Below are 11,966 nucleotides of genomic sequence, written 5' to 3'. Positions count from 1 at the left end.
ATTTTCAAAGACATGGAGAGAAATCAAATTTACCGGAGAGATGCGATGTCTTCATGCCCAGCTTTCACAATGTTTGGGGGTTTGCATCCTGACCAAAGGAACAGATGTTTAAAATAGATGTATACATCATGCTAACACAGTCCTCTTTCCTTATAGAGAATACTTCAGTGAACATTCCCGTAGCCTGTCATTGGAGAACATATGCTACATTGCATACATTCCTATGCAGTTAAAATAACTCTTCACGTCTCTGACATGTAATCCTTACACACATTTTAATGCACACTCTATAGTTTGTGCAAAATACATAATACAACTGATTATGAATTTTTATTGAATATGAAATAAAATGTAGTCTTCACGTCGACGTTTGCTCTTAAGCATTCATTTAGGAATTTTCTATTTTTATATAGTAAAAAAAGTTTTTTATAAGAGAAGTTACCGACAATTGCGTGACAGGCATGATTCAGTTTATGGCACTTCTCATTCATTATGGTATCCGCAGCTTGATTTTCAAGGCACACCGGATCCAAGTTAGTTTTATGCATGATGTCACCGTTTTCACAATTTTGTGTTTTTGTATTTTGCACTGACACGATAACAGATTATTGCTGAAGTGAAAGCATTTCAAAATATAAAATAATAGAAAAGTTATGGAAGTTTACATTTATTGAAAATGAAAAATACAGTACTAAATATTTGTATTTTATATATTTATATATATATTATATAAAATAAATATATTACAAAAAAATGTTTTACTCTAAAATTACTATGAAATCAAAGCCATATGTCTTACCAAATTGTGTTCCAAATTTTAAGTTGATATCACAAAAATTGAAGTCCCCATGAGATTTTGTTTAGGCGCTATACCAAAAATAGCCACCGAGTGTCATTCAGTTTTTCATAGATTTTTTATTTGATGTATTTTCCTGTAAATTTCTGTCCAAATATCACTTCCATCATAAAACAGTCACCAAATATGGAACATTGAGACTCAGACCTTTCAAATGATATGTGTTTTGTCAAGAAATTATGTGTTTTGTCAAGATAAGAAAAGATTTTCATTATAAAGTAGTTACTGCTGTTATGATGTAGATTTTTTTTTTGAGGGGCACTCTCGTCATAAATTACTATTTTACTGTCATCATGTAATTTTTTCATAAAACAATGGACACATGTCTCTTCAGGAGTGTTAGACCTTTCTAACAATATATAGTTTGTCATGATTACATTAGGATTTAATAGTATAGTGAAGAATGCCTGTATACGGGCAGGTGACAGTTAAGGGGTTAAAAAACCTGCACTTTGAATCCCATTTTAAAAGTTTATGCTTTTAGACCCCCAAAATACAATTTTCTTGTCAGCCAAAACACATAAAAAAGTTTCCCTTTTATTTGAATATGGTTTTGTTTCAACCGCCCCTAGTTGGTGTGTTGTCCTTTCTCCTACATTGTGTCCCAATGTCCACACTATCCATCCTAAATAGTATGTGAGATTTGAATAAATGTCTCCCAAAGCATAGTATGGTGAAAAGAGTATGCCAAAAGCCCCCAGATGATCTACTATTTCCAGTAGATTTTCAAAGTTTGGAACTGTGCACACTAGTATAAAGGCTAATATTGTCCACAACACATTGTGCTTTGGAGGAGCATTTGGCTCAGAACTACAAACACATAATCAGTTTTTCCTGATAAAAAATATTTATATTATTAATAAAATATAATATTATTTAATGTTATCATTGTTCGATTTCATCTGAAATAATAATTATGCATATAAGGGTCAATCTCTGCATGAAAGCCCCACAACTGCAGATCAACGTGCTAATGTTTTTTTCTCCAAGGAAATGAAATGTGGAGGATATTAAACGTGTAAAGATGATTGACAGGTGCATTCTACTGTGAGAGGATACGAAAAGCTTGTGTACTCTTTTGCTACACACTCAAATACTTTTTCTTTACAAAAAGCAAGTACCTACTGGAATATCAAACTGGAATATCACATAGCAACCATTTATCTACTCCTCTTACCTATTTTACTTTTGAAGAGGTTCCAGTGATTAAGTGAAAATTCTCTTTTTATAGCTGGGTATGGAATAGGTGCTTCACTACTGGATTCACAGCTGAAGTAAAAAAAAAATATTTCCAACAATTATCATTAGGCTACCACAGCCTTACATGTTCCTGTAACATGAACATTTGACAGTGTTGCAAATATGTATCAAGTTTTTTAAAGTACTAACGGACACTTTTATTTTGAAAATTAATGAGCCAAAAGACTACATAGCTCACTGTTTCTGTCTTCACGTCTAGCAAGTTTTCACGGAAATAACCTCTACAGAAGAATAAAATCACTCAGAGCAGAACCATGAATGAACGCGAACTTGATCTCACGGAAGCGCAAGAAGCAACCAAGTTAAAATACCCTCCAATCACCAGGAAATATGAATGTAAGTAGAATCAAATTCACTATGTTTTCCGCTTGCGTCATGTAGATCAAGTGACGAACACAAACAAAACGCAATGTATTTCATGAAGAACAACATGAATGTCATTCATACATAGTAGTCATTTATAAATAAATGGACGTTACTTTGCGGGAACTTTACAGAAATACAATATTAACAGGCAAACGTATTATCACAGTAGTATATAGTGCCCGCTTTGAGGCGGGGTGATCTGAGGTTGTAGTAGGCTGTTGCCGTGGCTGCTAGCCATATTTTTCAGTCACGTGACAGTCGCGAAGCCGAGCCGAGGAGGGCAAGGGCAAAACCATAAATATGTTACGTTAAATTACAAGCCAGACGGTCTATGAGCCAGACCCACATCAAGATGTCAACATGTTGACACTTGCGGGCAAATTAAATTTGCTGCCGCTAGGGTGCGTCTAGATTTCTAGGCTAACATTATATATAAATTCTGTCTTCATTTACTTAGCCTCAAGTTGTTCCAAACCTGTATGATTTCGTTCTTTTGCGGAACACGAAAGATTATATTTTTTGATGATTTTTTTGTCTGAAGATGGTCGGATATCAAACAGTCGATAGGTGCCTTTAACTATTGGTCATCCGAATTCTTCAAATTATTTTATGTGTGTGTGTGTGTTTTCAGCTCTTATTAAAAAAAAAGAAAATGTTGGAAGTAAAATATTGCAATTCAGTGATTATTACATATTTATACACTTTTAAAAATAAGGGTTCTTTAGTGGCATTTATGGTTCCATGAAGAACCTATATAGATAGTGGAAAAAATATTTAACTGTTTTTTACAATAAGAAAAACATGGAATGTTTTAATAAATGGTTCTTATGGCATTGCTGTGAAAACCATTCTGGAACCTTTAATTTTAAGAGTGTAGACTTTTATTGTTTTTGTTTTCTGAGTGTGAATCAAAGGCGTCATGTCATCATCAAAGCAATTTTTGATCTTCTGTTTCAGATCTTGATCATACTGCAGATGTCCAGTAAGTATTTGCCTGTGTACTGTTACTGTAATTAAAGATTGAAAAGATCGCTGGAAATGTCAGAAGCTCCACCAATAGTAAACATCGGAAGGAAAACATAGTGGTTTTAAAGGGAAAGTGCGTCATTTCTGCATCACAAATAATGTTGTTAAGATTAGCTCAATGCTGTACGTCTGTAGCAAGATTTAAAACCAACTAAATATTTGTAAATATTTTTCATATTGACATTCCCATATTTATTTACTCACTGTATAACTATGAACTTCTTTTACTGTAGGATTCATTCGTGGGGCGATTCCCTGGAAGAGGCCTTTGAGCAGTGTGCAATGGGAATGTTTGGCTACATGACAGATACAGAAACAGTGGAGCCCACTGACACTCTAGAAGTAGAATCAGAAGGTGGGACTCAATATTCAACTTTTCCTTTTCAGAACACCTGGAAATACAAGATTCAGCTATAGTAAACCATAAATGAATAACACAAATAATGGAAAACTAAACCTGTATTATCTCAAATCTCATTTGAGTTTGTGTAAATAGGATTTACTCCAAATGCCTTTGGTTTTTGCCATTGCACAACAATGGGGACTTTTTTCAGTGAATAAAGGCTTTATCTATGCCCCTAATACTTAAGATTATTTTATGTTTCTGTAAAAAGTCGTTTATGATGACCACAGCTGCATTTGCTTGATTAAAAAATACAGTAAAACTGTAATATTATTACAAATAATAATAATAATAATGTTTTCTTTTAGAATATATATTTTAAAGTGTAATTTATTCCTGTGGTGCAAAGCTGAATTTTCAGCATTATTACTCTAGTCTTCAGTGTCACATGATCCTTCTGGACATTTACATTAAAGGGGGGGTGAAATGCTGTTTCATGCATACTGAGCTTTTTACACTGTTAAAGACTTGGATTCCCATCCTAAACATAGACAAAGTTTCAAAAACTAATGTTGGACGTTTGATGGAGTATTTCTGTGTTAAAAATACTCCTTCCGGTTTCTCACAAGTTTCGAAGAGTTTTTTTCGAGTATGGGTCGGCTTGACGTTAAATAGATCGGAAGGTCCTTGTATGGGCGTACGGGCTCTTCTCCCGGTAGGGTGCGCGTGCGTGTGACTAGAGCGAGAGAGGAAATACACGCCCATAAACACTCTCTCAGGTGCAGATCCAGTCGTCCGTGAACACTTCTGTCGGTTATAGTCCGCGCCGCGCTCCACTTCATTCCTCCACTTTGACATTAAGCGACTTCAACGCTTCAGCACAACATTCCGGGAAGGCAGCGCTGCATTTGAACCGATTTGAACGCAGAAATGCTTTAGTCGCATCGCAAAGTGGATCTCCACACTCCAAGAAGTGTGTTTTTGACGGAGCCGTCCCAGCGATAAAGGTTCGATCCTGCTGTGGAAGCAGCCGGTGAGTAAAACTGCTTCAAATGTCTGTGCTGTTGGCTATCGTCGCGTGAGTAAACATCAGTAAACGTCACGATCGCATGCTTCGTCATTCAAATGCGCTAACGGACTCCATTGTTGTTCTATGTAACGTTATAACATTACACTAGTCTGACGTGCAAAACCGTTTTGCTTGCTACTAAGGTTTAGTCGCATACAATAGTCCATAAACCGAATCATGTCCTCATAAACTGAGAGTAAAGACAAATGTTGACAGGCCACTAAATACAGTACATACCACAGAGACGGACGTCCTGCTGTTGCTGTTTCTATTTCAGCCTCCGAATTAGATTCTGGATCAATGGATCATATCTATTAGCTGAGATCGATAGCAAGGGTTTCTCCAAGCTTGAGGACGTCACCGCTTTGTTAGCGATCGTCATTCTTTAGCTCGGCCCACACGATACGCCTCGCTCGTTTTTTTCTGGAAAGACTCGGTACAGCCCATATTTCTTTTATAAATATAATAAATCTAAAGACTTTTCGGAGATATGAAGGATGCAATACTACTCTATAGGTACTCAAGATTGACATGAGATTGACTGAAACTGAGTGTTTCATCCCCCCTTTAATGAATTTGGCAGATGCTTTTATCTAAAGAGACTTACATTGCATTCAAGATACACAATTGATCAGTTCATTCCCTAGGAACCAAACCCATGACTTATTGGAGCAACAGAAAGGCATTAGAAAACATTCTAATATGCAGATTTGCTGCTCAATTATTAATTATTATCAATTCTCTATTATTAACAATGGAGCTTATTATTATCAGTGTTGTTAAACAATTTTTGCTGCTTAATGTTTTTGAGAAAATCTTGATTTTTTTTTTTAAAGGATTCTTTGAATATAAAGTTCAAAAGAACAGTGTTTATTTAAAATATAATATTTTGTAACATTATAAATGTCTTTACTATCACTTCTTTAATCATATTAATGTGCCTTTGCTATTTATTTTTTGTACTGCAAACCTTTTAATGGTAGTGTATCATGGTTCATATGAAGCATATAAAAATATTAAGCAGCACTGTTTTCAACATCGATAATGTTAATGTTTCTTGAGCAGCAAATCATCAAATTAGAATGATTTCAGAAGGATCATGTGACACTGAAGATTAGAGTAATGATGCTGAAAATTCAGCTTTGATCACAGAAATAAATGACATTTTAAAATATATATTTACATAGAAAGCCGTTACATAAAATTGTAATACTATTTATCAATATTACTGTTTTCGTTGTATTTTTGATAAAATAAATACAGCTTTGGCATAAGAAACTTTAAAAACCATTTGACTGGTAGGAGTGAATGATTAAAAGAGGGCCCATTTTAAATCGTGGGTGTGGATGTTTTTGGATGTGGGAAGTGCAGGTAGGATGAACCTCTGGATACAGATAAAATGTGGAAGATTATTTTGGCTGATAAAAGTCAAAAGAGATATTTTAATGGGAACTTTTGTTTTGGAAAAAGCTTCAAAATCATACTAAATTAAATGTTTTGAAAATGTAAAAATGCATAAAGTTTTCTGTGATGGGTAGTTTTAGGGGTAGGGTTGGTGTAAGGGGAGAGAATATTCTGTTTGCACTGTATAAAAACCATTACATCTATGGGAAGACCCATAAACCAGTATGTCCAAGTGTGCACATAGTTCCTTGACACACAACATGCTATCAGAGACCAACTGTGCCACGAAGGACAAATGCCGGTGCTGGATTAGAAAGAATGTGTGCACTTTTCCTTTCTTCTTTAATCAGGCTTTCAGTGTTTGGATCATATTTTATCTTATAGTAATGTTATTTTGAACATAGCAACACTTTCACTCTCTCGTTTGGCAGCTTCAGTCAAGTTTCACACACAAGTTTATCCAGCCAGAGTCAGTGAAGAGAATATTTTCTCTTTATATTTCTCTTTATTTACATTCTGTCAGCATAATTAAACCATTTTTACTGTGGAGGAGAATATTAAATAGTCTAGTGGTTCACAAAGTGTGCAGAGGCAGAAATGAAAAATTGAGCTATCACATGACTTTAAATGACCAAAACATTTATAGTGCTTCATTATTTTATTGAACTTTTATGGAGCAAAACAAACTATTTTTAACTATTCAACAGACAAAAAAGCCATTAAACGTAAAGTAAAAGCTTTTTTGCATTGATAATATCATTGACAGCCTCATAAATTGTTTGCGCTTTCAACCAGGCTAAGAATAAAAAACTTAAATCATATTTTTGAGTTCATTTATTTTTAGTTCAGTTCAGCTTAGATGTGAGAGCTTTTGAATATATTCTTGTACAAAGTATTTAAATAAAAGCAATTGAATAGACAATCGAAAACTGACATCGCATGTTCAAATATTATTAAAAATTGTTTAAGATTTTGTAAGCTTGGCTTTTGTAAGACAGGCTGTCATGCAAAGAAATCTCTCTCTCTTTTTTGTTGCAGGAGACGATTTGGAGTCACTCCTTTTCCATTTTTTGGATGACTGGCTTTATAAATTTAGCGCCGATATCTTCTTCGTCCCAAGGGTAACACATGGACTTATTGATGTTTGATTTTCTTATGATCTCAGTCTTCTTTGTTTTCCAATAATCTTGCTCTCTTCCTGTTTTGCAGGAAGTCAAAGTGCTTCATATAGATCGAATGCAGTACAAAATCCGCTCTATTGGGTAAGTTCTGACTGAAAATAAAACCCTGCACTAGGAATGCCAAGATACCTCCTTCACCAAATGTCTTTAACCTCATGGCCCACAGAGCTACCGCACAACCACATTGTGTCTTGAAATGAATGAACTCTAGGTCTACATTCAGACAGAAAGCTTAGGAAAGATTCTCAAATCATGCAACCATACTACATGCTTTATTGATGAAATCAGGTTTATAGTGAAAGTGGGATTTTCACTGGAAATGGTGACATGAATATTTCATCAGAGTGAAAGTTCATGTTGTTTAAAGTTCTTTTTCTATGAGTTAGAAAATGTGTAAACCACATGTTTCCCGTGGGACAAAAACAAAACAGTACCAATACAATTGAAATGATCAACTAGTCAAGTCAAATTTATTTATATATTGCTTTTCACAATACTATAGAAGCTTGTTTCTGCCACAGAATAAAAAATAAAAAAGGTGATTGCGACTTCTCGCAATTCTGACTTCTTTTCTCAAAAAATTCTGTATATCCTGTAAAGTCTTTTCTCCTCAGAATTGGATTTTATGACTTGCACTTGAGAGCTTATATCTCACAATATAAGCTATATATGAAAAAAGTCAGAATTGCGAGTTTATATCAAAAGGTCCTTGCACACTCCAAAAAATAAATGCAACCTCACGTTGTGTCAATTACGTTTACACACTGCCTCCAAAACTTTCCTCCGTCATTAAAAAAAGAATAATTTGGATTGGGTTTGACTTTCTGCATTTTCCGCATCCGTAGCAAGCATTTTGAGAGGAGTTTTTGACAATTCAGAGCCCCCGGATAATGAATACAAAAAATGTGTTTGAAAATTTCGGGCTCTTAAGCTGGAATTGTGAAATAAAGTCGCAATTATCCTTTAAATAGTTTTATTCTGTGGCAGAAACAAATTTCCATACTATACACATTGTTTTAAATCAGCTTTATATTAACTGATTATGTTGTAGTCAGTGTATGCTTTTCACACAAGTTTTGTTTTTCTATGCTCTTTTAGCACAGTAAAAGAACCTGTAGCTGAAATATGCCCTTTTCCCAAAATAATCTTTCCAGATGTAAACCAAGTTTAGTGTTTTACATTGTGTAAAACATTTATGTGGGTAAAGTTGGGGATACTTGTAACTTTATATAAATAAAATGGTCACATTTGTTTATAACAAAATGTGTTTTAAAATCCTATACAACTGGTTGTTATGCCTTGGATATTCCTGGAAATGATAAATTGCTCAAATGTAATGACTGCCTTCACACCCAAGTTCAGTTCTGGGCTTACATAAACAAAGACAGAGAGACAGCTTTGTGCAATGTGTTGGCAGTTACACGAACTTTCATTGTGACTCTAGCTGACCCACTTGACCAAACATCAAATAAATGTTCACTGCTTGAATTTCCTCTCGCCCTAAAGAGGCCTCACATGTCCTGACTAGAATCTGGCTTTTCCACCAGGAAATTTCATTGCAAGTATCTGAAATTGAGATGTCAGAGCCTGCTTTCTGAGAATGTGTGACTCATGTTTACTTAACTCATTTAAATTCCAGATCACTTTTTTTTTTTGTAGGTGGGGTGAAGAATTCAGCATCAATAAGCACCCACAGGTACTTTCCCCTTCTGTCTGTGGCCACAGCAGTGGTCTGTAAAATAAAAACATGTCTGTGGTTTATAAAGCATTCGAACAGTGGCTCATGTTGTCATTTATGATTTTTCTTTGCTAATCCTATAAAGAGAACATCTAAGGCCATTATTGATTGATTGGTTCACTGATAATCCACTTCCCTAATTATAGCTCAGTTGAAGATGGATAATACACATTAAAATGACCACAAAATGAGTTAATTTAATGTAGGTAGTGCATGCACAACATCTATCTAGACTCTTCTAGGTGATCACAACCACAATGCATGATCATTTTATTTTAATTGCTTGCATTTCTACAGCACTGTATTGTACAAAAATTGACAATATAATGGTAAGAGTCAGGCTATTAGCTGTGCAATAGCTGGACCAGTCTTTTTTTTACTGATATAGTGATTTGAAATGTGCATCATAATCTGAAATCAAACAATCAAAGCAACAAAACAAAAAAACTAGAACTACGTTTTTATAAACTGTTGACCTCAGCCCACCCTGCAAATAGCCAATGATTTACTCACCTTCAAGTCATGCTGATGGCTCATCCTGACTTGAGGGTGAGACATATGACATTCTTCTTTCAGATGAATACAATCTGAGTAATATTAAAAACACCTGGCTTTTACTGATGATTTCAGGACATTTTTACCGAGCAGTTTGCAGCCAGTCTGATCTCTAATTTTTGATATTGGAACATTGAATCTGTTTCCATATGTTTTCAAACATCATAAAGCTAATAGGCAAGGCAAGTTTATTCATATAGCACATTTCATACACAATGGCAATTCAAAGTGCTTTACATAGAAAGGAATTAAAATAGGGATAGCAACTGCATAAGAAAAATAATACAATGTATAACAATAGAAACAGTTGTATACAGTTGTAAAGAGAATTAAAAATAATAAAATGATGAAACTAAAACAGTTATAAAAAGAATAAAGAACGATGCATAGATAAGGTGCAATCAGTCGGACGTACAGTGGCTCAGAGCTCATTCAGTAAATGCTCAGCTGAACAGATGTGTTTTGAGTCTGGATTTGAATGTGGCTACTGTTGGAGCACATCTGATCTGTTCAGGAAGCTGGTTCCAACTACAGCTGGCATAATAGCTAAAAGCAGACTCTCCTTGCTTTGAGTGAACTCTTGGTATTTCTAACTGACTTGATCCTGCTGATCTGAGAGATCTGTTGGGTTTGTATTTAATCAGAATATCTGCGACGTATTGAGGTCCTAGCTCATTGGAGTGATTTATAAACAAGTAGTAGTACTTTAAAATCGATCCTAAATGTAACTGGAAGCCAGTGTAAAGACCTGAGGACTGGTGTGATATGGTCATATTTTCTGGTTCTGCTCACAATCCTGGCAGCAGCGTTCTGTATGAGCTGCAGATGTTTAATGATCTTTTTGGGAAGGCCGGTGAGAAGGCCATTACAATAGTCCACCCTACTGGTCATGAAAGCACAATACGTCTTTACATTAAAGGGTTAGTTCACCCAAAAATGAAAATTGTGTCATTAATGACTCCCAATGTCGTTCCACACCTGTAGACCTCCGTTCATCTTCGGAACACAGTTTAAGATATTTTATATTTAGTCAGAGAACTTTCTGTTCCTCTATTGAATGTATGTACGGTATACTGTCCAACATTTCAGTCCAAAAATAACAAAAACCACGACTCTTCAGCATTGTCTTGTCTTCTTATCTTCCGAGTTTGTTTTCAACGCTGTGGCGCTGCTGACGTGTTATCTGGTGCACCTGAGTTTTTGTTAATTTTGGACCAAAATTTATTTTCAATGCTTCAAAACTAACCCACTGATGTCACGTCCCATCTGAACGGAGGTCTGACGGGTGTGGAACAACATTAGGGTGACTCATTAATGACATGATTTTCATTTTTGTGTGAACGAACCCTTTAGTTGGTGAAAGTGTTTGTGAACGTGTATTACATTTTTACATTTGAGAAAATCCTTTTACTTTGACTCAAGAAGTCTTAAGAAACTGCGGTGAATGTACAAGGAAACATTGGTTGAGCCAAGCACTGACTTGGTTTAATTAAACATTTGAATTCTTTGTGGTGCATAAATTCTGGGAACACTTAATTTAAACAAACCTCAGATTCCAAAGATGATAATGCTTTTTATGCTCTTGTTTTGCAGGGTACAGAAGTGAAAGCAATCACATATTCTGCTATGCAGGTACACGACACCGAAAAGCCAGAGATCTTCGTCATCATCGATATTTAAATTCACAACTACATATTTTTAACTGACTTGATTTAAAAAAAATGTTTTACCTTCTAGCTGGAATGGACATTCCAGGTGTCATTTCTGTAAACGATGGAGTGCTAGGTAATAAATTATATTTTAATATTATTATTAATCATGAAAATCTGTCAAAAATATATAGCATTTCACATGTTACATGCCTTGAAATGCTATATATTTTTGGCAGATTTTCATGGTTAATAAGGATATTAAAAATGCTTTCATTTTGTGATCTAGAAACACACACATAACTCCAATAAATACTCTTGACACAAAATACTGTCCTAAAAAAACATTACAAATGTTTGGTCAAGTCTGTGCATAATCAAGATTATTTTTGTACTTAAGTTTATGAAAAAATAAAATACATCTCAATCTTCTTACATCCTGTTCATTTTTAAGCTACGCTGAAAGTAAATCTCTCCAGTGATTGTGTGTGTAACCCGTTGACATCAGCAGCTACAATA

At 34.8% G+C, this 11,966-nt stretch overlaps 2 protein-coding genes across 2 annotated transcripts in view; one reads left to right on the top strand and one right to left on the bottom strand.

The window, feature by feature from the left end:
- The window catches only part of LOC137045471 (gastrula zinc finger protein XlCGF8.2DB-like), a 47,347-nt gene that overhangs the window by 22,710 nt on the left and 12,671 nt on the right, over nucleotides 1-11,966 (bottom strand). Inside the window, exons 2-3 of the mRNA XM_067422106.1 lie at nucleotides 9,130-9,237; nucleotides 34-88 (exon numbers count right to left, since the gene is read on the bottom strand). The gene's annotated coding sequence lies outside the window, so the exon portion shown is untranslated. The remainder of the gene's footprint in view (nucleotides 1-33; nucleotides 89-9,129; nucleotides 9,238-11,966) is intronic.
- Nucleotides 2,275-11,882, top strand: zbtb8os (zinc finger and BTB domain containing 8 opposite strand). The gene is made up of 7 exons (XM_067422115.1): nucleotides 2,275-2,452; nucleotides 3,440-3,464; nucleotides 3,742-3,863; nucleotides 7,363-7,445; nucleotides 7,534-7,586; nucleotides 9,165-9,201; nucleotides 11,392-11,882. The coding sequence occupies exons 1-7, from the start codon at nucleotides 2,371-2,373 to the stop codon at nucleotides 11,476-11,478; spliced, it is 489 nt and encodes a 162-aa protein (XP_067278216.1). The 5' UTR covers nucleotides 2,275-2,370; the 3' UTR covers nucleotides 11,479-11,882.

Source organism: Pseudorasbora parva, chromosome 17 (genome assembly GCF_024679245.1).
Source record: "Pseudorasbora parva isolate DD20220531a chromosome 17, ASM2467924v1, whole genome shotgun sequence".
Classification (NCBI taxonomy): domain Eukaryota; kingdom Metazoa; phylum Chordata; class Actinopteri; order Cypriniformes; family Gobionidae; genus Pseudorasbora; species Pseudorasbora parva.
Note: the sequence above shows the minus strand (reverse complement) of the source record. Positions and strands in the feature narration are given on the sequence as shown.